Source organism: Pongo abelii, chromosome 13, assembly GCF_028885655.2.
Source record: "Pongo abelii isolate AG06213 chromosome 13, NHGRI_mPonAbe1-v2.0_pri, whole genome shotgun sequence".
Lineage (NCBI taxonomy): Eukaryota > Metazoa > Chordata > Mammalia > Primates > Hominidae > Pongo > Pongo abelii.
In genome coordinates, this window is record NC_071998.2 from 125,161,816 (window position 1) to 125,187,570 (window position 25,755).

Here is a 25,755-nt window from a genome sequence, read left to right on the forward strand (position 1 = left end):
CCTCAGGGCCCCAGGGTGAGGCCTCTGCAGAGGGACACTCTCTCTCCATTGAGTCCAGAAGGACACTCGAGGGGCCCGCGCCCTCTCTCGCCTGACCCAGGTGCAGAGCAGATACCAGCACCTGCACACCCCCAGCCCCACTGACCACGGGCAGCTGGCGATGGAGAGGGCCTCGGACCAGAACTCGGCTGCAGTGGGTCCACCAGAGCCTCACACTGTGACCTTATTTGGTCATGATGCAGATGCAATCAAGGTAAGGACCGAGATGAGGCCATGCCAAAGGAAGGTGACCCTAACTCCAATGAGAGTGGCCTCAGAAAAGGACACAGAGACGCAGGGAGGCCATGCGGAGACGGGGACAGAGAATGAAGCAGCCCCAGCCAGGAACGCCCGGGGCCCCCAGCAGCTGCAGGACGTAGGAAGGATCCCCCTGAAGCCTCTGCAGGAAGCATGACCCGGGCACACCTGGACTTTGGCTCAGTGAGACTAGGAGTCTGGCCTCCAGAACGGAGACATCTCTGTTGTTTCAAGCCACCATGTTTGCGGTCATTGTTACAGCCAAGCCAGGTCACTCCCACAGACGCCTTCACCCTCCGTCCACACCACAGGACTCTGAGCACCTGCCGCATGCCAGGCAGCGTGGGCCACAGAGTCCCCAGGGGGCACAGTTTGACTTTTCCCCAAAAAATGGAGAGAAAATGACAGTGACTCCAAGCCTATTGGAGGAAGTCAGTTAAGGAGGCAAAAGTTTACAGGCCTGAATTCTAACCACATTTACTACCGTTAAGAAAAAGGAGCCAAAACTTGGAAATAAGACAACACACACGGGCACACATGCACGCGCACACACGCATGTGCACACAAACACACAAGCGCACACACAAATACACAAGCACACACGCACACACACAAGCGCAAACACACATACACAAGCACACACACAAATACACAAGCACACACGCACACACACAAGCGCACACACACATACACAAGCACACACACACAAGCACACAAACACACACACACGCGCACACACACACACGACTTCATGCATTCCTGGTCTGGCTGGAGCACCTTCCAGGGGCAGCCTCCCCCTCCCCGCCCCACTCCGGCTGACTCCTCCCCTGGAGAAAGTTGTTCAGGCGCAGATGATTTCTGTCCTGATAGAGGACACAGCCCCAAAGGTCTCAGTGTGGTCACCTTGCGAGGCACGGCCCGCCATGTCCAGCATCCTGCTCGACCTCCCCTCTCTGCTGATAAGGTATGTGGTTCCCTTGTTTGTGAGTTGACAGACCCGTGGCCCGAGCTCCGTGGGTATTTGTGTGAGGGTTATGTTTTTTAACTTTCTGAGTACGTCAAATTCTGACCCCACCGCACGGCGCACAAATGCCTCCTCCAGAGATGCCTCTCCTCTGCCCATTTTCCTCACGGTGTCACCTCTGCCTCCAGTCCAAACAGCCCCAACCTCTCAAGATGCCCAGGGACAGGCCAGCGCGGATTGAGGACCACAGGCCGTGGGCTCAGGTATGGACCAAGGATAGAGGAACAAGCGGATGCACGGCTGAGCTGCCAGCTCTGGCCTCCGTTTCCCCATCTGGGAAGTGGGGGTTAGACAGAGCGGGAGCTGAGGCTTCTTGACTTCAGAGGTTCCCAAAGGCAGCCCTGCCAGAGCAGGTGGCCAAGCCAACACCTACTGGGGTTTTTGGGGTGGACCACAGCCGGGGATTCTCCCTGCAGGCCGTACCCCTGAACCACCCAGCCTTGGGCTTCGGGTAGGAACCATCCACAGGGCAGCCTCACTCGTTCCAGGATTCCGAGTGGAAGTCTCGGTGCACCAAAGCGCTCACCTGTCTCGGCTCTTTCATCTCCAAACACGCAGGGAAATCCCACCCAGCCCCGGGGGAGGAGGGCGTGGCCTTCGTCTCGTTCTGTTCTGCATTCCTCCCAAAAGCGCTTGTGCAAAGCTCCACAGAGAGCTCCTCTTGAATGCCTGTCCGTGGCCTTCCTGCAGGGCTGCCAGCTCCCCGAGGCCGTTCCCTTTGTAGCTCTCCACCCCCACGTCCCCGTATGCCCCCACTCCCCGCAGCATGACTCACTGCCCCACTCGAGGAAGCCACCAGGAGCTGGACTCCAGGCCCAGCCTGGCCAGCCCCAGCCACAGAGAAAAACCACACGGCTTTGTCTTATGTCCACAGCTGCAGAATGCAAGCTCCTTCCCAAGGCCCAGTGTCCCTCTGGGTGGGAGATGCCCCCTTTTAGGACCACAGGGCAAGGCTAAGAGGAGCTCCTGCCTTGTCTGAGGACCAAGCCTGCATTCATGAAAGTATAGCCTCAAAAAGAGGGAGGTGACTGTCCCCTGCCACTCAGTGCTGGTCATGCCACACTGGGATGCTACTCCACCCTTCACCCCCGACGAGCTGCCAGGACCCTGTCACAAAGCCCTTCAGCAGCTTCCTCGTGCCCTCCCTTAATAAAAGAAAAATTCTAAATCCTTCCCTTAGCCTGGAAGCCCCTGAAGGACCCTCCAGCCCTTCCCTGAAGAGCCGCCCCTTTCCTACTGGGCTCGTGCCTCTCACCTTCCCCCCAGCTTCTGCTCCCCCACCCGCCTCGCCCTACCCCTGCAGGACTGTGCTCAGGCAGACACGTCCTCAGCTGTGCAGCCCTCACGGGTCTCCTGGGCTCTCCAGCAACGCCACAGCCCACCCGGAGCTCCTCTGTCTTGTCTTGGTTCTCATCCCTCCCACCCAGCGAGAGGCCAGTAGCTCTGTTCACTGCGTGTCCTCGGTCCAGAGCTCAGGAGCCGTACACAGTGGGCACCCTATAAAAGCTTCAGGACTCAGCCAGCAAGCGAGAACCAGGACCTTGGGGCCGACTCCAAAATGAGAGGAAAGGGGCAGAAAAGCTGGATGCTGGGACGGAACCACGATGATTTGGTGATGAGCTCTGATGAAACGCTGACAGCCCCTTCCACAAACAGACCCCCGACTGATGGGTCTCGCCACGCGCCTCGCTGCCAGGGACAGAGCCGCCCGTCCACAGAGCTCTTGGGCCGGGCCTGTGACTGGACACGCTGCCCGCACTGCAGTGGTGCTCCAAGGCAGAGATGCCCGCTGTTCCTCAGGGGGAGCCACCCATGCAAAGTCCTGCTGGTAGGACAGGGCCAGGGGTGTCGCCAGGCAGCCTGACTGTAGAGGGAGGCTCCTGGGAGAGGGCAGGTGATCCACCCTGTCACTCTACCACACAGCCAGCCATTCCTGCTCCAGGGCTTCAGCCTTTGATGGGCCTCGAAGCAAACCACGCCTCATCCGTGACTCCCTCCCTTCCTGGCGGAGGGACAGCATGAACAAGGCGCTGAGAAGGTCCGCTGTACCACACACCTGCCGAGGACTGGGCCGACAGCCAGTGCGACCTGCGAGCCGGGCACTATCGGCTCACTCGCAGATGAAGGGAACACCTTGCTGGGGGCAGGTTAGGGAGCTGTCCTCCCCCGACCCCTGCCCACTCTTACCCCTCCGGGGCTGGCCAGTGTGCTCACACCTGCTGGGCCTCGTCAGCTCTCCTGGTCCCCTCTGCCACCTGACCACAAGCACTGCCGGCTCCCTCGCGTCTCCGGGAACCCTCCAAGCCATGGCCCCTGGAGAGCAGGCTCTGGGACCCTCCTCACAGGGAAGGGGGTAGCGCCTTTCCTGGAGCTACAGAGCACACGGGGAAGCACCTGCAGGGTTTCCCAGGCAACGTGCCTGAGAATCCAGCCCTGGGCCTGTCCCCGGCTGCCTGGACAGGAGGGGTGTGAGCTGTGCTGACGGCCACCTGGCAGATGACGCAGGGGACCCTCCTAGAGATGAGGGAGAGATGGACCTGGGCGCCCAATGCCTAGGCCCAGGGCCGCGTGGTAAGATGCACTTGTGGGGTCTTCTACAAGTCCCCACGCCCCACAGCAGACACTTCCAAGAGTGAACCCCGGACATGGTATTTGTAACAAGCTCCCCAGTGGCTCTAGTGCGCAGCCAAGTTCAGGAAGCATTAGCATAGACCCCTTCGGGCTCCTCCAAAGGATCCCCGAGGGACAGAGAGCTTGGCACCGTCCCCTGATGGGGCTCTCTCGAGACTTCCGTAGCTGGAAACGCCATCTCCCTGGCCTCCGACAGCCTGGGCATCGTCTAACCCCCAGAAACGCCACCTCCCCGGCCTCCAACAGCCTGGGCATCGTCTAAGCTCCAGAAATGCCATCTCTCCTGCCTCCAGCAGCCTGGGCATCATCTAAGCCCCAGAAACGCCACCTCCCCAGCCTCCGGCAGCCTGGGCATCGTCTAAGCCCCAGAAACATCACCTCCCTGGCCTCCGACAGCCTCGGCATCATTTAAGCTCCACGTGCCACCTCCTTTCATCCTTGTCCACATCCTAACTTTAAAGAACTGGCCACAAGGGCGCAGAAGGGAGAAGTTGGGGCCCGAGATCTCTGCTGGGACAGCCGAGCCACTTGGATGGCCACACCCCTCACAGCCAGTTAGAAACATCCAGAACCCCAATCCTGCCCCTGCCGAGCTCCCACAGAACAGGAGGCTCCGCACCCTCCCCATCAACCAGGCTGCGGCTCGGGGTGGGCGGCATCCTCAACAAGGGAGGACGGGGTCCAGAAGGGGCGGCCCCTGCCTCAGGACACCCCAAGAGTCCCACTTACACAAGAGCCCCACTTGTGTAAACTCTCCCGCAGACAGGGAGGGGCCGAGGAGCCCCAGGGGCCGGCAGCCACTCACCTTTCCTTGAAGTCGAGGAAGACCTTGGCCAGCGTGCTGCCCCCCACCATCACGGACACGTCAATGGCCCTCAGGAAGCTGTGATGCACCTTGATCAGGTCCTGGGTTGAAAACCAGCCGTGAGTGCCTGGCCAGGCCCACCCAAGGCTAGACGGGAGCGCCGCCCTTAACGCGCCCTTGTGGTTCTGTGGTTCCTGTCAAAGGGGTGAGGGGCCCGGGTGCTGGGCCTGCACCCCACATCTCTGTGCATGCCAGGGTGTGATTCAGGTAGAAGATTCCATGGCGATGGTGCACAGAAGAGCTAGTATGTGTGGGAGGAAAGCCGCCCACAGCCCGCAACAGCCCATCCGACACGCAGTGGCCGACTCGGGGCGGGCTCTGCAGACAGAGTGGGGCGGCACAGTGCAGTACTCCTGTGCTCAGGCCGCACCTGGGGACTCCCATCCCCGCCCCAGGCCTCTTTCTGTCTGTGGTCCTCCATCCTGGCCACAGCTCAAGGACAGATGAACTCTAGGTCAGAGACACAGACTATAGGAAGCTCTGGGGTCCAAGCCAGCCTCATCCAGGGCAGCGTGACCAGAGCCCACCCTTGCAGCTAATGAGGCGCTCAGGGAGGCAAGACACAGCCACCGCATGGGCTGCTGGCACCTGTGGCCACCAGGCCAGGAGGAAGGGCCAGGAGCAGCATATCCCCAGAGGAAGCCCACCCATGCACAGCCGCCAGAGCCTGGTGCCAGCGCCCTGCTCTGCTAACCATGTCAAGGTGACTCTTTGAATGGGGCACTGCCTTTCTATGACTACGTTGGGGGTCTGCTCAAAGGGGTGGAGGGACACGTTTCTCTGTGGCCGTCGACAAAAACTTCATTTACATTCTCAGCGTCATCCGTGCCTCCAGCCACGCACGTCTGTGCCGCCCTCACCGGCAGACAAGCGGAGCCCAGAAACCTGCTACCCTAGCTCCTAAATCCAAAGACCCTGGAGAGAGCGGGGGGCTCCTCCTTCCGGCCAGCACGAACCACCATGGAGCCGCAGGGGTGCAGCTCTCCAAGGCCCTGGGGACAGCAGGACATGTGTGGCCAGTGCCGAGTTAGGGCCCAGAGCGTGGCATGAACGAGGGGGGCTGGAACCCTTACCTCCAGGTTAATGAAGACAGCCGCCATGTCCGCCGGGCTCAGCACCAGCCGCAGGGGGCTCATGTAGTTCTGGAAGATAGAAGTCCACCACTGCCACCCTGCTGCTGTCGCCCGCCCTCTCAAGGTCACAGCTGCCAGGAGAGGGTCCTGAGGGCAGCTCCGAGGCAGGCACTGGGGTGTGCCTGTGTTCTGGCCACATCGGGCTCCATTCCTTGGGGGTGAGTGCAGGGCGGGGGAGGTGCGGGGGGAAAGATTCTAACGCTCCCATCGTGACGGGGGCAGAGTCCTGTGGTGGCCACTCACACACAGGGTGGACTTGGGTGCTATGGCTGCCCTGAGGTGGGCATTAGGGTTGTGGCTTGCGGTGAGGGGCTGAGACCCAGGAGGCAGGGCCATCACCCACAGGGACTCTGGATGGACAGGGCCATGGTCCCCACCCAGCACTCAAACACTGAACTTGTGCTCCTGAGCATGACCCCAAAACTGTCATCAAAAGAGACGCTCTCCACCCTGAGGAGTGCCAGTGGTGGGGCAGGCTGTGGACGACAGTCCTCCAGCTCCAGCCTCAGGTGGGATGTGAAGTGCAAACGAGGACGTGTGAGGCTGCCGACCCTGCTCTGGAGACCCGGGGAGGCCCTGCCACCCTCTCCTCTCCTGCTCCCCGAGTGGCTCCTGGTCAGGGCAGCCAGCAGCTCTGCAGGCATCCTCTGGGCCCAGCTGCTGCACCGCTCCTTGGCCACCCCGTGGCACAGAGAGCATTGTCCAAGCAAACACACCCGGTGGCAGCCCCAGGCCAGGTGGAGACAGACCCCAGGAGCCCTCCTGCTTTCTGCAGCAGCACTCAGCTGTGGAGGGATGCAGAGGCCGGCAGGACCCCGGCAGAGGCCGACCTCAGAGCCAGGATTCTCAGAAGCCAGCGCATGGGCGGGGCTTCGAGGGAGCTGGAAGGACCTGGGCCAGGGTGTACAGATGTGTGTGCAGAAAGGCCGCTAGCTAAGGACCAGGGGGGGCAGCAGGAGGGGGCCCGGCCGGAGCAAGGCCAGCCTGGGCCCAAGGGGGCAGCCCAGGTCTCTCGGCTGGAGGCACCACGGCCACCCTGGTTGGTTTTTTTCCCCAGTAAACAGTGGCAGTTGGCAATGAAGACTCAGAAATGCTGGGAAACGTCCCAGGGCCAGGCTGACCAGGTGCCTACAGGAGGCCCAGGTGGGGTAGGAGAGGTGAAGGCCAATTCTCAGCCCTCTAGGAGCTCAGCAGGCCAGCGGGAGAGAGGACTCAGATGTACAAGAGTGGAACAGCTGGGGCAAGGAGCTTGGAGTCTGCAGCTCTGATCACTAGGCCTGACCATGCCTTGTGCAGGACACTCCCAGACCCCCATGGGAGCTTTGTTCCATTTTACAGAGGCGGAGGCTGAGTGTGGAGAGGCTGGGGAGCAGCTCTAGGTGGGGTGGGGGGGAATATGCAAGGAGCTAGCTCAGCGCCTGCCTTAGAGCAATGTTCAGGAGCTGAAGCCGTAATCCCACCCCGATTAGGCTCAGAGGAGGAAAAGGGACAGGCGCAGGCTGGGACTTCAGGGGCTGCAGAGGAAAGGAGAGGGCACCCTCCTTTTGGGTAGGGCGTACCTGGAGGCAGAGCTGGGAGGGCCACCAAGTCTCCTTCACCTGTCCTCAGAGAGGCCCTATGGCCCTGCCTCCGGAATGCACTCCCAGGGGACGGGTGGCCCTGCAGTGACCACAGTGGCCGCTGCCATTTTCCGGCGGCCGCCGCCTGCCCTCACCTTCTCGATGTCCTCCAGGGTGCGGTAGTACTTGGCCTCGGTCTCCTGGATCTCCAGCAGGCAGCAGTTCCTCTTGTCATCCTCAGTCATGCCCATTTTCTAGAGGAGGGAAGGGGGCGTCAGCAGGACCCCATGGGCCCGGCCACCTGCCACCTGCACATCTGCACCGTGACACCCAGACACCTCCACAAAAGAGGACTCTTCCTTGGGTTTGGCCACGAGGTCACTGAGTGTGCAGTGCTGCAGCCAGATTGGGTGATAGAGAGGCCCAACCCCTTCCCATCCATTTTGCAGATGAAGAAACTGAGGCACGGGGAGGGGATGTGACATGGGGACAGTGCCAAGGAAGGCTTGGAGGCAGAGGCTTCTAGAATCCCAGGCTCCTACTCCTCTGATTCTGAATCTCAATTCTTCACCAGATGGGGGCGAGGGCCTCAGAAGCTATCCCCTCCAGCACAGGAGCAGGAGTGACTTGCTAAAGCACCTACTGCATGCATAAGTCCTCTCTATATGGCAGACTGTGTGCTCGGCTCCATGCAGACCACATCCACCATTGCACGTCTCAGTACAGCCACCTGCAGGCTGGACTCTTCCCCTGAGTGTCCACTGGTTTCTAGCCAGGGGGCCTGAGGGTCCCTGGGACCTCCTCCAGAGCAGGGCCTGCCCCCACCTCTGGTGGAATGTGGCCGGGACAGGACTATTCAGAGATTGCCTGGCCAGTGGTCCAGGGTGAGGTGACAGTTGGGGTCACTGTGGGGCAGTGGTGGATTTTCCTGACGTTGTCTTTAAGGTTCTGTTAGTCTGAGTGAACCCCACCTGTCAGAAGGCTCTGGAGAAATGGCGCTGTGACCCCCAGTGCTCGTGTCGGGCCTAAGACCATCATCATCCTCCAAGAAATCCCCAAGGGTCCCCTTGGGTCTGCCGGGCTGCAGATCTCTAAGGCAATGTGCATGATGGGGCTGCGGGTACAGGACCACGGGGGTGCCGAGGGTCTGTGACGCCCGAAGTCATGTGTGCCTGACCATGTCTCCCTGGGGGCAGGGTCCTGAGTTTTCTCAGAGAGGTCTGAGACCTCCCTGAAAGGTCAAGAAGACGGCGCAGGCAGGACGTCCCCAACCTCCCCTTCCGGGCCACTCACCTGCATGTATCTAATCTGCAAGCATGGAGAAAGAACCAGAAACAGCGCCAGTTAGCAGGGCCCACACTGTCCTGGCAAGCTGGGCCTGGGACATCAGGAACATCACCCCACAACCAGCCAACAGACCCAAAGCCACATCATGGCCCCTCGTGCTGCCCAGCTGGGCAGGGCGATGGCTCATGGGCCAGAGCTTCCATAGCAGTCCCCTACCCAGGCTCTGGAAATGGCACCTGCCACCCTCTGGCTTCTTCTTCCTTTGGGGAAGTCACCATCTCTATTACCTTCTACTGGGGTTGTTCAGAGAGCTCCAGACATGACAGGGAAGGACATGGAAGCAGCTGTTTTATCTCAGAGGACCCTGGCAGGAAGGAGGAACTGCCCCTTGTCCCCAGTCCCTGCCTGGATGGACTGGACAGCTCGAGACCAGCTGGACCAGCGCTGGGCATGAGGACACTGTGCAGAGCGGGACACAGGCAGTGCTGTTCCCCAGCCTGGCAGGTTCTGTGGACACTCCATGTCCTTTCACATGCGTTTTCTCAAAGAGGTCTGAGACCTCTTCAGAACCAGGGACAGCAGTGGGCTCCAGGGAGCACCCACTCTCACCAGGCACGGATGGGGGTCTCCAGAGAAAGGGCCTGCATGATCCAGGGTCAGGATCCCCCATACAACCTCACAGGCAATGCACCCACCTGCTGAAGTTTACCCGCAGGACGCCCAGCTTTCAAACAACTTGGGGAATGAACTGGCCTTGACCAGTCAGAGCTCATTCCCAAGTCCAGACAGCTCACCGGCCACCTCGGGACCTCTCGGGCCAGCTCTGGGGAGGCGAAGGGAGCCCCCAGCAGCAGGGCCATGGCTCACCCTTCCAGCCCTAACAGCTACCCAGCCAGGCTCCCCGGGAAGGCAAACTGGAGGCCCTGCTGCCTCCACAAAGGACCACCATCCCTGAGGGGAGACCTCCCAGTAACGGCGGGGAACAAAACTCAGCTCGAGACCCTTCAAGGACAAGCAGAGAAACCTGCTCTTAAGAGTCAGTTTGGGGGCTGTGAGACCCCCAGCCCTGCACCTGCCTGTCTCTCCCAGCAGGATGCCAGCAGAGCGGGCAAGGCCTCTTTAGGGATTTGTTTCCCCAGCTTTCTGCCTCTCCACCACCAGCTGGTTACTCCCACACTAAAGGAAAACACTGAAATCAGCTTTTTGAGAAATCTCCAATTTCTTCGGGGGAAACCAATGGCATCAAAAGCCTCCACGGTTGGCAAGTGGCATCTCGCCTACTCTCAGGAGCCTGGGGGTCCGAGGGCCTGTGACCTGCCCCACCAGGTCCCTGTCTCCCCATTCCAGCTCCGCCAGATCCCCACCTTCCACACAGCAGCTGCTGGCAATAAACCCACGCGGAGCAAACTGGCATCCGAGAGATTATTCGCCAGTGCCTGCTTGGAAATAAACATCCTCCAAACATAAAAGACGCACAGCTGGCTAATTGGGCCAATATTGGTCTCATCATTCTCCACACAAAGGGGGAAAATGACGCGTGCTGTTAGACCATGCGCCAAGTTACTATCTTAAGGCTCCCTGGGCAGGAAGGACTGAGGGTCCTGCAAACCCTTGGAAGGAGAATCCCATGGCAACACAGGCGGGGGTCATGACAGGGGTGGTGTCACCTCTGGGGCACCTGAGGACATCTCCATAGAGAGGAAGGGTACAGAGTGGACCAGGAGTCAGTGAGGGTTTCCAAGGATGCTCCTCAGAGGAGCCCCGTGGGGACTGGGAAGGACCAAGGGGTGCACCCTCTGGACGTCCCCCTGCATCCAGAGCAGCTCCCCCTTGGTGGCTCAGACATGGGGACGGCTCGGTATTGTGTTAAGCAAGGGCCAGGCTGCTCTGCGAGGGAAGGGAGGGGAGGGGAGGGAAGAGCGGGGCAGGGGCGGGGCAGGGGCGGGGCAGGAGCGGGGCAGGGCTCACCATGGGCTGCTGCACCTCCACCTTGATGATGTCCTCATAGATGTCGTCCCCTCCATCCTCACACGGGACGCAGTCGTAGATGTCCTCCCCCAGATCATGCTCGCTGCACAGGAGGAGGCAGGTTAGAGGGGAGGGGAGGCTCCCGCCACCCTGACCGGGGAGCCGCAGAGCACGAGGGTCTATGAGAGATGCAGGCGGCTGGGGCCACAGTGAGGTCACCTGCCCGGGCCTCAGTCTACAAAATGGGGTGGGCCCCGCCTGCAGGGCATCTGTGGGTGCGAACTGGGCAGCGTAGGGAGCATCCTCCAGTAGTCTGCCTGCTGCCTCCACTAGGTGCATTTCAGAGGGATCTGCCAGGACAAAGCCCCCACTTCTCCAGCCCTTTGGTAAATGCTGGGGACGTAGGCCAGAGGTCCAGGGGCGGGACCCCTGCCTTCACCAGAATCTTCCCACCCCTACCTGACGGGAGCACCCAGCTCCTGCCTCCAGACCAGAAGCCTCTCTCCTCCCGCCCACAGCTGTGACCTGGAGACCTGAGTACTTCCGGCTCAGCCCTGGCTCTTCCAGTCCTTGGAGCCAAGGTGCAAAGGTTCCGGGTACATGGAGGGTGACCCGGAGTTTGTCATTTGCCTTCTGAAACCAGAGCCAAAGAAATTCCCACCCAAATCTAATACAATAAAGCTCTGTTTTAGCTCACGGTCCTACTCCAACAAGCCACCCCTCTGCCTGCAGGACTCAGTTCACGGGCCACCTCCTCCAAGACATCCACCAGGATCCCCACTTGGTCTGTGATCTGGACTCTTGCAGGCGCTCGTGTACTCGATGCAGCTCCTTGGCTACATTTCCAGTGACTCTGTGAGTGGCAGCGGATGAGCCTGGCCCCTCCCCACACTGGGCTTCCTCAGCCCTCCTGACGCTCCACACCTGACCTGCTGGGGCTCAGCAAGTCTTTCACTGAATCAGCAACTGAGCCAATCCAACCACCCCCTGTTCCCACAGGCCCCGCTGGGGGCTCACTGCACCTGGGGGTGGAGGGGCAGGAGCTACCCCAGGCCCAGACCGGTTGTGTATTCAGCCCTGCAAGCCCTCACCCCTGCACAAGGACGCATCTCACATCCCGGGCTCCAAGTGGGTGGCAAAGTTCACTGCGAGAAGGACGGAAATAAATGCAGAGCACCCCCCTTCCACTGCCACCACGGCCAGCACGCAGGGAGGCGAGGCAGGGACGGAAGCCAGGGCAGGAACAATCCCTGCGGCACTCAGGAACGGGCTCCCCAGCCACACTGTATGCCACGGCCTCATCCCAAACCTCGCCTTTGAATATCAGCTGTCGCCTTTTAAGGCTTGGGTTGGGGAGGACCATTCAAGGTCTACTTGAGAGAGGGAGGGCCCGTGTGCATTCGAGGAAGGCCCTCAGCACCTTCCCTGGAGGACACGCTGCAATGCACAAGCCACACGGCGTCCGTCTGTGGGCGAAGCATCTGTGCCTCTCTAGAGGGGAAGCCGGGGGCGAGCCCAGCTCCTGTCTTGTGGAGCCTCCCGCAGGCAGGCGGGCAAAGGAGGCAGAGGAAGCTGTCGCTCCGGGTACTTCATTTTCTGCACCGCTACAGTTGTGAGTGAGGAGGATGAAAGCCAGCCAGAGGAGCAAGGCTGGCAGAGGGCAGATGGCCCTGGACAGACCGGGCTGATCGAACCCTCCAACCAGCATTCAAAGAGCCACCCACCCATGGGCAAGCCCCTCTGTGTGCCAGCGCCTGTAGAAAAACAGTTATTCTCTTGGGCCTCACAGACTCCTTGGCGGTAACAGCACTGTGGCCATTGTGCAGATTAAAACAAACACACTGAGGTTAAACAGCCAGCAAGGGGCAGGGCTGCGGCCCTCGCTCACTGTCCTCTCCTCTCTCCCCACCCGCCCTCCACCGTGAGAGGTCCATCTGGGTGTCACTCAGCATACAGGAGGGCTGAAGTCAGGGTAAAGGCAGCCGTCAGACGGGCTGGGCCCACATTCTGGTGACAGAGGCTCCCCCTGGAACAGGCATGAACGCAGGAAGGGTGTTTGTGAGCTCACAGGTTTTCTTACTAACCCATCTCAAAGGTCTGTCCCCAGCCAGGTTCGGCGACTGCCTTAGAAACTGTCACCAGCGATGACACAAATCACCTCCCCTGCCTCTCCAGATGCTGTCCCCAAGGACACAGCCCCCACCTCTCTGCCCACCAGGCTACCAGGGACGCAGGCAAGTGACTGCAGGGATTGTTCTCAGCGGCTGCCAGCCACCCCGTTTCCGTCACGCGGCAGAGCGAGGCTGGCGGCAAAGCCTCTGTTGAAAACTCTTGACAGTTGGAGGCGAGGCGAGACAGGGAAGCTTCCAGGCTGCTGAATGAGACAACTCAAGGGCAAATGAGGCCACTCAGACTGTCTAGAGACAGACGTCAGCTTTTCTCCAACAGGCCAGGTGGAAGGGGGGTTGGCTGTTAAATGCTGCAAGAGCTGATGACATGGATCAAAAACGGCTGCAAGCCAGACCTGGACAGGGGCCTGGAGGTCATCCCGTGCAGGGATGGCAAACGGCCACACTGTGGGGCGTCCCAACAGAGCCCAGGGCTCTCCCCCACCACTCAGGAGCCTGTTCATAAAGGCCCCCGTGCTACCCCCATCACGGGTCGACCAGAATCAGCTGCTGACGACATGCAACGTTTTTCCTCTCCCCCAGGATTCCCAGGCTTGTCATGGTGCAGATGGGAAAGCCCAGCCCGGGCTGCTGCAGCTCTCTCAGATGCCATGGACACACATCCTTCACCCATGCCTCCCACAGCAGTGGCCTTGCACTGCCATTTACTGCGTACTCTACGACGTGCCCAGCTCTGACAAGGCCTGAGCGTATTCCGGGAAATACAGGATACGATCCACTGATCCCGGGATGGAAGAGGCACGAGCTCCATCCCGAGCCCAAACATATTAAGGAGGGAGAGGCTAGGGAAGGCTGGGATGGTCAGAATCTTCCTGAACAGATGAGACTCGAAAGATGCTTTGAAGCCTGGGTGGACCTAGAAAAGGGGTGTGGAAGGCAGAGTCCCCCCCCGCCTCCCTCTTCCCTGGCCCCATCTTGAAGTCAGAACTGTCACGCCCGGATCTAGGTACAAGTCCACGTCTATGTAGCACCCGCTGCTTCTGAAGCTTGGTGAGAAATGCCAAGCACAAGGTTCTCACAATATTTTTGCTAAGCTTTTTAGGGATCAAAATACACCCTTAGTGGTACCTTTCTGACAAGTGGATACACCTGTGTCACTCATGCCCTCCCACATCACAAAGCATTTTCATCTCACCGGAGCTCCTGCCCTTCCCCATCAGTCTCCTTCCCGCCCCCAGCAACCACCGTTCTGACTGTTCTTCACCACAGACGAGCCTTGTCTGTAGAATGTCAACGGTGTCGTGCGTTTAGACAAGCCTTGTCTGTAGTAATGTCAATGGTGTTGTGCGTTAGATTTGTTTTTGTGCCTGGCTTCTTCCCCTCAACATCGGATCTTTGAGTTTGAGACACATCCCTTCTGACTTGCCCACATCTGTATAGCTCATTCCTGTTTACTGCTGAGTACTAATCCACGGCATGAATAACAACGTGTTACCCATTCTCTTTCTTGATAGGCATTTGGGTTGCCTCCAGGTTTTTGGTTATTGTGAATAAACGCTGCTATATGAGCATTCAAGTTGTGTGTGTGTTTGTGTGTATGTGTGTGTGTGTGTGTATGCACACGCGCACGCATGTGTGGTGGGTGGGGGGTTACACAGGCTTTCTTTTCCTTTGGAAACAAAATTCCACTAGGAGTGGAACTGCTGGTCAAAGGGGAGGTCTAGACTCAACCGCATAAGCAGCTGACAAATGCTTTTCTAAAGTGGGTGCATTCCACACCCCCAGCCAGCAGCGCTCACCAGCCCCAGCTGCTGCTCCACATCCTCGTCAGCTTCTGCTGTGGCCGGTCTTTTTCCATTCAGCCCCCAGAGTGCGTGTGGAGTGAAACAGAACTGTGGTTCTATCTGGCACTTGCCTGATGGCTAACACTGCTGAGGGGTCTTCTGTGTCCTTACTGTATACCTTCCTTTGTGAAGAGTCTGTTCAAGACTTTTGTCCATTTCTAAAAATTGGTTGTCTGTCTTCTTACTGAATTCGGTGAGTTCTTCACATATTCTGGATAAAAGTCAGATATGTTTTGTGATTCCTCCCCCAGTCTCTAGCTTGGCTATTCATTTTCTTAATGATATTCAAGCATTCACCTTTAATTTAATAAAGCCTAATTTATCACATCTTTCCTTAGTCGCATCCTGGCTCTGTCCTGTGTCCTAAGAAATCCTTGTGTCTTGTCTAAGAAATCTTTGCTGTCTTTCAATCACAATATATTTTCTTATAGGAACTTCATAGTTTTAGCCATTATGTTTAGGTCTCTGATTTCATCTCAACTTAATTTATGTGCATGGTATGAAGTAGTAGGGTTCACTTTTTTTCCCATAGGAATATCCACATGTTCCAGAACAATTTCTCAAAACTCCTCTTTTTCGAGCAGGGCATGGTGGCTCATGCCTGTCGTCCCAGCTACTAAGGAGGCTGAGGAAGGAGGATTGCTGGAGTCCAGGAGTTTGAGGCTGCAATAAGTTATGATCGTGCCACTGCACTCCATCCTGGGTGACAGAGTGAGACCCTGACTCTTAGAAAACAAACAAACAAAAACCTTACCATTGGATTGCTTGGATCTCTGTCAGAAACCAATTGACCAAATAAGGGTGAGTCTATTTTGGAATAACTACTCTATTCCATCCATCTATTTGTCTATCTTTATGCTAACACTTCTGTGTCTTGATAAATTTCATAGAAACTCTTGAAATCAGGTAATGTAAATCTAGCTTTGTTCTTCTACAAGACTGATTAGGCTATTCCAAGGTCCTCTGCATCTCCACGTAAACTTTACAACCGTCTTGTCAATTTTTAAAAAATGTCTGCTGGGATCATGGTAGACACTGTATTGAGTCTACAGTTTAATTTGGGGAGAACTGCCATCTTAACGATAACATCTTCCAATCCATAAACATAGTATATACTTTATTTAAGTCTTCCTTAATTTCTCTCAGAAACATTTTGTAGTATTACGACAGAGGCTTTGGAATTTAGGAAGAATTGGGCCTTTTCTTTTTCAACGTTTATTCTGCTTCCTTCATTCTTCCTCTTCTGAGACTGCAATAACATCCATGTTAGACGTCCTGACGTCATCCCACATGTCTCAGGCTCTGTCCCTTCTCTCCAGGCTTCTTTCCTCCCTGTTATTTAAAGTGTGTAACGTCCAGCCTGGCACGGTGGCGCACGCCTGTAATCCCAGCACTTTGGGAGGCCGAGGCGGGTGGATCACCTGAGGTCAGGAGTTCGAGGCCAGCCTGGCCAATATGGTGAAACCCCATCTCTACTAAAAATACTCAGGAGACTGAGACAGGAGAATTGTTTGAGCCTGGGAGGTGCAGTTTGCAGTGAGCCAAGATTGCACCATTGCATTCCAGCCTGGGAGACAAGAGTGAAACTCTGTCTCAAAAAAATAAAAAATAAAATACTAAAGTACATAACTTCCACTGAACTACTTGGAAGTTCAACGACTTTTCCCTCTGCCGCGCGCAACTTTTTAATCAAGCTGATCCAGCGATTGTTCATTTCAGATATCGTGCTTTTCAGTTTTAGGATTTCCATTTGCCAGTTTTCAGTAGTTTCTATTTCCCTGCTGAGGTTCCTCATCTGTTCATTCATTCTTCGCACATTTTCCTCTAAGTCCTTGACCGTATATATAATAGCTGCTGTGACGGCTGATTTTGTATGTGAATTTGACTGGGCTAAGGACTACCCAGAGAGCTGGTGAAGCGTTATTTCTAGGTGTGTCTGTGAGGGGGTTTCCGGAAGAGACTGACATTTGAATCAGAAGACCAAGTAAAGATTTACCCTCACCAGTGCGGACAGGTGTCATCCAATCCATTGAGGGCCCAAGTAGAACAAAAAAGGCAGAGGGCGGCCGGGCGAGGTGGCTCACGCCTGTAATCTCAGCACTTTGGGGGGCCGAGGTGGCCGGATCATGAGGTCAGGAGATCGAGACCATCCTGGCTAACATGGTGAAACCCCATCTCTACTAAAAAAAGACACAAAAAATCAGCCAGGCATGGTGGCGGGCGCCTAAAGTCCCAGCTACTCGAGAGGCTGAAGCAGGAGAATGGCGTGAACCTGGGAGGCAGAGCTTGCAGTGAGGTGAGATCGTGCCACTGCACTCCAGCCTGAGTGACAAAGCAAGACTCCATCTCAAAAAAAAAAAAAAAAAAAAAAAAAAAAAAAAAATGGCGGAGGGCGACGAACTTGCTCTCTTCTGAAGTTGAGACATCCACCGTCTCCTGCCCTCAGACATCAGAACTCCTGGGTGTCAGATCTTCAGACTCCAGAACACACACCAGCGCCTGCCCAACCCGCACCAGGACTCAGGCCTTCGGCCTTGGGCTGACACATCACTGGCTCCCTGGTTCTCTGACCTTTGGACTCAGACTTAAGTTAAATCACTGGCTTTCCTGGGTCTCCAGCTTGCAGGCAGCATATGGTAGGACTTTCTGGCCTCCATAATTGCATAAGCCAATTCCCATAATAAATCCCCTCAGCCCATCTACGGAGATCCCACTGGTTATGCTTCTTGGAAGCCGCTAATTGCAACATCTGGGTCATCTGAGGGCTGGCTTCTATTGACTCTTCTTTTCTGAGCATGACTCACTTTCTCCTGTTTCTTGTGTTTGGTGATTTCCTTCTTGGACCCGAGATGCTATGAACGATACTCAGCCTCCCGAGTAGCTGGGATTACAGGCACTCACCATGATGCCCAGCTAATTGTTTTATTTTTCCTAGAGACGGGGTTTCACCATGTTGGCCAGGCTGGTCTCGAACTCCTGGCCTCAAGCAATGCACCTGCCTCGGCCTCCCAAAATGCTGGGATTACAGGCGTGAGCCACCGCGCCCGGCCACACCTGTGTTGTTTTCTTTAATCCACGACTACGAGGAACATTCCTTCACACAGGCTCATTCTTCACGCACCACTTCCCATTAACCTCTTGTCATTTGCCCGGGGCACCGAGGTTAAAAGTAAGCAACCTCACAGCTGTAATCCCAGCACTTTGGGAGGCCGAGGCAGGCGGATCGCGAGGTCAGGAGATCGAGACCATCCTGGCTAACACGGTGAAACCCTGTCTCTACTAAAAAATACCAAAAACTTAGCTGGGCATGGTGGCAGGCGCCTGCAGTCCCAGCTACTTGGGAGGCTGAGGCAGGAGAATGGCATGAACCCGGGAGGCGGAGCTTGAAGTAAGCCGAGATTGCACCACTGCACTACAGCCTGGGAGACAGAGTGAGAGACTCTGTCTCAAAAAAAAAAAAAGACTGAGCAACCAAAAACACTGAAGGAGAAGCTGTGTTTGGGAATCTATCTCTGGGATAGAATCATCTTAAACATGCAGACAACATCCCTTCTCTCCCTTCCGTCCAATGTCAGTTATCCGAAGCCTGTTGATACTGGGGGGGACGGAACCTGGGGTCACCTAGTTCTGCCTGTCACACCCTTAGGCTCCCTTCCTACCGGGCCCTCCTTGTGGAGCCCAGAGCACTGGTCATCAGCCTGGCCACACAGATGGCACTTTTCATTCGTCCAAAGTGCTCTCCCAACCATCTGTATTCTGGTCAATGAACACTGGGAGAGACAGGTTCCTGTGTGCCATTTGAAATTCTAAAACAGTGGAACTGAAATTTCATGACACACATATTCTAAATTATGAGAGAGGGAGAAATAAAGGGAACAGTAAAGAAGTGGTTTTTTAAAAAATTAAATTAAATTAGGAAAATAAAATCAAACGTATTTGATAAAACAATGTTAATAATATAAACTTAGTAATTAAGATAAAAACCTACCAGATGTAATGGGTGTAACCAGTATTTCTCCTACGACCCATTCTGCATCAGAAATATGTTGGGTCCTCGGGACAGAGGGGACAATGGCCATCTGTCCCAGTGACCTCACAGTCCAAGTGGGGAGACTGACTGGGCAGCAGCTGCATCTGAATCCTGGCACCAGGAAATCTCCCAGGTACGGAACAGAGCCTAGAGGCAGACGCCACTGTGGTGTCACTTGGGTAACAAGCTCTGCTCCCTAATAGCTCCTTTCCTTTGGCCATCACTGACGTGGAAATGCCACTGCTACCTGGCTTCTTGGCAAAGGTGCCATCTTCTCCATAAACAAGTTTCTTTTTTTTTTGAGACGGAGTCTCGATGTCGCCCAGGCTGGAGTGCAGTGGCGCAATCTCGGCTCACTGCAGGCTCCGCCCCCGGGGTTCACGCCATTCTCCTGCCTCAGCCTCTCGAGTAGCTGGGACTACAGGCACCCGCCACCATGCCCGGCTAATTTTTTTTTTGTATTTTTAGTAGAAACAGAGTTTCACTGTGTTAGCCAGGATGGTCTCGATCTCCTGACCTCGTGATCCGCCCGCCTCGGCCTCCCAAACTGCTGGGATTACAGGCGTGAGCCACCGCGCCCGGCCTCCATAAATAAGTTTCTTGCACAAGGAGGTGACACATGGCCAGTCTTAGTCACCTGGAAGGCAGGTTCACTTGCGTCATGACCAGCAGGCCCAGTGTACCTGAGGGCCACAGCTGTCCACTGGGAGGAAGAGGGAACCCTCAGGGGCTGGGCTGGGAGAGGGGTATACCATGAGACCCACTGAGGGGTCTGAAGTCTCCTGGGAGTGCAGGGCAGTGACAGGGGAGGAGGGTCCCATTGTGTAAGGACCCTCACCTCAGCGTTCTCACTAGACATGAGCTTGAGGAGAACTCAGCTAAGACTTGGCACACGTGGAACCAGAGCCAGCCCCACGTGGCCCTCCACGCAATCCCACAGGGGAGGGGCCGGGCTGTCGTGCCTTCCCTCTGGACCCATCCCACACTCCCACACTCCTTGAAAAGCACCCCAAGGCCCTGCCACGTCTGCAGGTGGCTCCGGAATCTCCGTGGCACAATTACATCACTCTCCCGTGGCTTTGTGGCAGGTTGCTGTGTCACACACTGATCCTTTTCACATCAGTGTCTTGGCTAGAAAGAAGTGTGTGGAGGCTCCATGTCATCAGAGGCTACACTTCATGGAAAAACTCCACACCCATGCCACACCAGTGTCTGGTCCACAGAGCTGGCCAGTCCTCATCACTTCGGAACAGGCGGGCAGCAGTGGGTCTCTTGTTGGCAGGAACTTGACTGTCGCTCCTGAGCCCCTGGAGGGGAGGCAGCGAGGCAAACTAGGGTTGTCTTTGTAGCCCTTCCTGTTTCTAGCTCTGTAACTGTGTCCAGGATAACCTAAGCTTCAGTTTCCCATCTGCAACGGGAGGGTGACAGTTGCAAGGATCAGCCATCATGTACAAGACCAGTAGAGGCTGAGCATACAGTAGGTGCTCAATAAGTGGGAGCATGGCCCATCACCCCAGAGGGCGAGAGGAGGGGCTCATTCAATGAGACGGCATTTAGCACAGGGGCCGGTCTCAACACATAGTGTGGTCAGCATTAAAAATGACAGATTTTTTAAAACCTAGGAGACTAGAAAGTTGGATGGGGGGATTGGTGCTGCATTAGTTCCTGCTTAGCTGTGTTGCTTTTGTGGGTTTCAGGGATCATTCTTCTCTGTCCAGTGGCCCATGAGGAGGCCCGAGATGGCCAGGCAGGAATGTGGAAGCCCAGACGTGAATGGGCCTCCACGGCCAGACCTGGGCCCCAGCCCAGCTCCCTCCACCCCAGCTCCCTCCACCCCGGGCCAGTGACCACCCCTCCTCATCCTTTCACTCCTGCTGTTTTCTGGGAGTCAGCTGCGCTGACAGATGCTAAATCCTGATCATTATTTTTGTCCTCACGATAGCCTGAAATCTTCCAGGAGGGGCCCCGAGCACGGCTGTAGCCCTCCAGGGACGGCAAAACCTGCCACCTTCACCTTCTGCCCGAGACCCCGAGGCCCCAGCCCAACAGCCTCGCCTGCCTGCCCCGATTCTGTTACAGAAATGCAGCTGCTCAGAGGCCGTTGCCCCTGCCGCCCACAGAAAATCAAAGAAAACCAACAAACTCTGCTTTCTGCCCCTGGTGAGCCTGTATGTTTACGGCGGACATAAAATAGTGTTGCTGACAGGATGGGATGCGCCATACTGGCCCCGGGCTGTCTGATGCCGCCAAGCAGGGTACCAAGCTGCCATTAGTGTGTTACTAGGAAACCGAGTCGGATGTTTCCTGACCTCGGTCCACACCGCAGGGTGCTTCATCCCCAGGGGACTGGGGTGGGGGCGGCGGAGGGAAGGCGCATCAAGCCTCTGAAGAAGCCGGCTGGTAAGTGGATGGTGTGCATGTGGGGAAGGACAGACGGACAGATAGACAGACAAGAACCACTTTACACATCAGGGAGCTTGTTCCCACACGCCCTGGCAGACCCTCGCCACGACCCATGAGGGAGGAAGGCCTTGCTTTTTCTATAGGTGGGGAAACCAGGGCTCAGAGAGGGCATGAGAGTCACCCAGCTCGCCAAGCCACGTAGGCGGGCACCTGCACAGGACCCGGCTACCGGATTCCCGGAAGGAGACCCGTCCACCTGACTGTCCCTCCTGGCCATAACTCCCTCTTTTGGGGGGCTTCTTTCTAAGCAGTAAAAGAGCCTCCCACCATCTAAAAATATTCAGGAACCAAAAAAGAACAGCCCCGGGGGCCAGGTCACAAGGACTGGGCCCAGGGGAATGTCCCCGGCCACAGCACAGGGTTTCATTTCCCCCTTTGCCATGTGAAGCATGCTGTGTGACCTCCGGCAAGTCACCTACCCTCTCTGAGCCTTAATTTGTGCAACTGCAAAGTGGGGGCTGGAGCACCCACCTTGCAGAGCTGTGAGGGCTGAGATGAAGCGGCAAAGCCCGGGGCCTCGCTCTCAGGGGACAGGAGCAGGGATTGTCGAACAGCGTACAGACCTATGGCTCAGATCCTCCAGTACGGGAATCGTGAATGCTCTCCAGACCTCATTACCCCCAACCCTTCCTCGTACCACAGAGCACTAGGCCCAGGCCTAGTTAGGTGTCCTCTCTGTGCTCTGCTCCTTTACCAATGACCCTTATGGAGTGTTTATCTTGGCAGTGAGAAACAGAAGCAGGAAGACAAGGGAAAGTTGGTGGCAGAGACTGTCCTGCTGTCCTTTCTAAGCATCTGGTGAAGGTGAACTTCAATTCAGCCTGGTAGGGTTGGGGGCTGCTTCTTAGAGAAGGTGACCTGCAGGTTGGGTTTTGTAGAATGAATAGGAGTTGGGCAATCAATATAGGAGATACTATGTACCTGAAGGGACTTTTACAATAAAACCCAGCATGTGACGCTTGTTCATTTTGAACAATATTTCTTAAGTGCCACTGTGTGTCAGTCAGATCTATGCTGAAAACAAGGGAAATAACGTCAAAAGGGAGAAGTCTTCCTCTTCCTGGGGTTCCAGAACAGCACGAGGAGGGCGATTTAGAGGGGGAGGGACCTTCATCAGACACAGCACAGCCCTCTCATTCGGGCCGCAGCCCAGCTGCCTACCCCTTCCTGGAAAACGGCAAGATGAATGTGTATGTCTTTAAAGCTGTCCCTTCTGCGCCAGTCCCCTCCCTCTGCAGAGACGGCATTAAATGAGACCAGAGAGTTGCTGTGACTGAATCAGTCCTGAAAGCACTCGAGTTTAACGAGGTATTAAAAATGAAAACCCCTGGAAGTCCCAGGCCATACCTGCTCACACACACACGGGAATGTGGAGCGGGCTGGGTGGTCACGCGCACCTGCTCTGCGTGCGTCAGAGGGCTCCCCTACGATCTCCCACTGAGAAGGAACAAACGGCCTCTCCCTCAGTGGTGGGGGTCGGGGAGCGGGGTTTTGAGGTCACTGAAGCCCCCAGCCACGTGGCAGCAGGGCCTCTGGAGACAGCTGGGGCCCACTGTGGTGCCAGAGTACCAAGGGGCCAACAAGATGTCCGAGGGGGGCAGGGAGGGCCCCTGAAAGTGTGGGGCTCTCATCTCTACCAGCTGCATCCTCCACAGCCAGCCCCACAGGGAAGTGCTGATGGCTCCGTTAACAGGGAAGGTGAGGACAGGGAGCCCCCACCCAGCAGTCCCGCAGCCACCTCCCGACGGGGACTGGGCTTGTCTAGACCACAGGAGCGAGAAAGGCTGGACTGCCTACAGAGGATCCCCACCGAACCAGGTCCACCGGCCCTCAGTTCCCGAGAACAGACACAGCAGAGACCGGGACCCTCCTAAAACCCCAGCCCAAAACGGCCCTCAGTTCCTGAGAACAGACACAGAAGAGACCCAGACACTCTTAAAACTCCAGTCCAAAACAAGGCAGTGACTGGCCTGGCACAGGGGGGAAGAGCAGGTTTCCTAAATCACACTTTGGCAAATCCTACACACTCTTCAAAATGAACACCTCCTCCAGGAAGCCTTCCTGCCCTCCTGCAGGGTCTGCCCCCAGAGGCTGCTGCCTGGATAGCACATGTGGGAGGTAGAGGAGCCTCAAGAGTGAGAAGTGCAGGGGCCCAAACAGGGTCCCAGGTCCCAGGTCTGTGGGGCAGGGAGGGCTCTTTTAGCCACCCCTGGGGTTAGGGAGGGGTGGTCTGACAATGACCCTTGGAGAGACAGAGCTGGGCTCAAATTGCAGCACTGCCCCCTAGTTAGTTCTGTGCGACCCTGACCAGGTGCCTTCCTCTCTCAGAGTCCCGTCTCCTTCCTGTCCAGCGAGAGGGCTCAGGGCCCGGCCTGCAGTGCTCAGCGAGATGCAACTGGAAGCATCTTGACAGAGGCACCCTCTGGGGACGCTGGCTTCATTCACTCCATTCTGCCAGTCCCCACAGAGGCCTGGCTGCACAGAGTCACACCAAGGAGCAACAGACCCTTGGCAGCATTTGAGGGAGCCACACACGGCCAAGGAAAAGCCCACGTGGGGCGGAGCACGCAGTCTTAAAGGGTCTGTTGTGCAAATGAGGCACCACGGCCAGCAGGGAGGCAGCTCCAAGCAGACGATGCCACGGTCCAGCCAGGTGTCCTTGTCGATGAAGGACCTGGCGGGGAGGGGGCAGGGGGGCAAAGGCCTTTCTGTCCCGGCCATCACCCACCTTAAGAAACCCCACCTGTCTTCTGTCCCTCCAGCCTCCCCTCCATCCCCGCACGAGCCTTGGGCCACCAGGGAGGGACGGGGGGACGCCTGTCAACACCTCCGCTGGGGAAGCGGGCTTCATTCCGGCCTCCTTCAGACCAGGGCAGGCTTTGCATGTGCCTGGGGCCGGGGGCTGTCTGACAGGGCTGGATTCATTTGCTTGTTTCTCGTGGGGCCGTTTTCGTGGAGTCTGCTTTCAAACTTGTCGCCTTTGGAAAAACAATCCTCTGGGGTGAACATAAGGCATCCCAAACTCAGCCTCTCCCAGCTCAACTCGGGCTCCACACTCACGCGTCCTCCACAACGCAGACCTCCCGGAGTGAAGATGAACAACATGAGCTCAGGAGATGGTATCTAAACAAACTTCCTTTGGGAGAGGTGGGCCGGGTGAGGACAATGGCGGAGAGGGTGGGCCACAGAGGACAGCGATTTGTTCCTCACTCCTTGTACCCCTGCAGACAAAGGGCACAGCACAGTGTCCAAGGCCCCAGGGCAGGATCCAATGGGAGAAGCGTGGCCTCTCCCCTCCCAGGTCGCTGCCAGCAGGCAGCTCCCACTCACTCCCCAGGTAGAAAGAAGACGTCCAAACCTCCTTGACACCAGAAACTCCTTCTACATTTAATGCACTCTAAAAAATTATCCCAACGACGCTAACACGGCACATTTAAAGCTGCAGTCAGTTTACGATGCAATAAAGCATGCAGCTCCACATTCGCGGATCAATTACATTCCCTGCCGTGTCACCATCACATTTGTTTAATCCTGAAAATCACTTCAACTCCCAGGAAAGTGAAACCAGTGTTATGCAAAGCAGGCTCCTAAATCATAAAATTGTGGATTCGTCGAGCTCAGTGGGATTCACAGACCATCTGGGTGGATGCTTTCGTTTCAGAGACTGGGAAACTGAGGCCCTGAGTGGCATTTAACTTGCCCAGAGAAGCAGCCCCTTGAAAGGAAAGGAAAGGCCAGCTAGACCTCGGGCCCTGGTGACCCGCCACACTAAAGCAGCCAGCAGCTGCAGCCTCACATCCAAGCCCTCGCCCAGAGCCCTGACCCCAGAATCTCCCTCCTGGCTGGTACTCAGGGACAGCTCTCCCTTCAAGGATGCTCCTGCTCAGATGCTCTCTGGGGAGAAGCCAGGAGGACATGCAGTACCTGACAGAGCCTGGCTGTGTCTGGGATCACTCCCTCTTCATACAGCCACTGGAGTAGCGGGGTGCCTTCCCACAGCAGCCTGTGAGGTCGCAGGACCCTGCTCTGCAGACAAGGATGCTCCTGGTGGGGCATGTTTACCAGCTGGCCATCAAACATCTAGCAGCACACCCCGGGAAGAGGCTCCAGGTCCAACCACCCCTCCCCCAGCCACACAGGATGAAGCGGTGGCTAAATAAATCTCGGTCTCATGTCCACGTCCTTCCTTTGGCCTCTCATCTGTCCCGAGTGAGAGCTTTCAGATTTCTCCCGTGTCCCTTCAATTCCCCTAAGAATTCTCGGGGGCCTCTGACCTGCCTGCACCACGGGAGGGAGGGCAGAGGCAGGTGGCCTGGCCCTGCTGGGGACTGGGGTGTGCAGCCTGCTTCACAGACAGGCAAGAGCAACCCTGCCACAGCGGCACCAGTGTCCTCGCAAGACGCACTCATCACGGCGCTCTGTGGCACCCAATCCGGGTGCCCTTTCCAAATCCTCCTCCATCGAGGCCTGGAAGCATTCCCAGGGCCCCCTACAGACTGCAGCGGACCACGCCCAGCCTCAGTGA

At 56.7% G+C, this 25,755-nt stretch overlaps 1 protein-coding gene across 4 annotated transcripts in view; it reads right to left on the reverse strand.

Moving 5' to 3' along the window:
• Nucleotides 1-25,755, reverse strand: part of VAV2 (vav guanine nucleotide exchange factor 2) — a 231,062-nt gene that overhangs the window by 39,405 nt on the left and 165,902 nt on the right. For all 4 annotated transcript variants that reach the window (XM_024251692.3, XM_054519342.2, XM_054519341.2 and 1 more), the window contains 4 exon segments: nt 10,765-10,867; nt 7,665-7,763; nt 5,891-5,959; nt 4,758-4,858 (listed from right to left, as the gene is read on the reverse strand). In XM_024251692.3, the coding sequence (XP_024107460.1) occupies nt 4,758-4,858; nt 5,891-5,959; nt 7,665-7,763; nt 10,765-10,867 (372 nt within the window).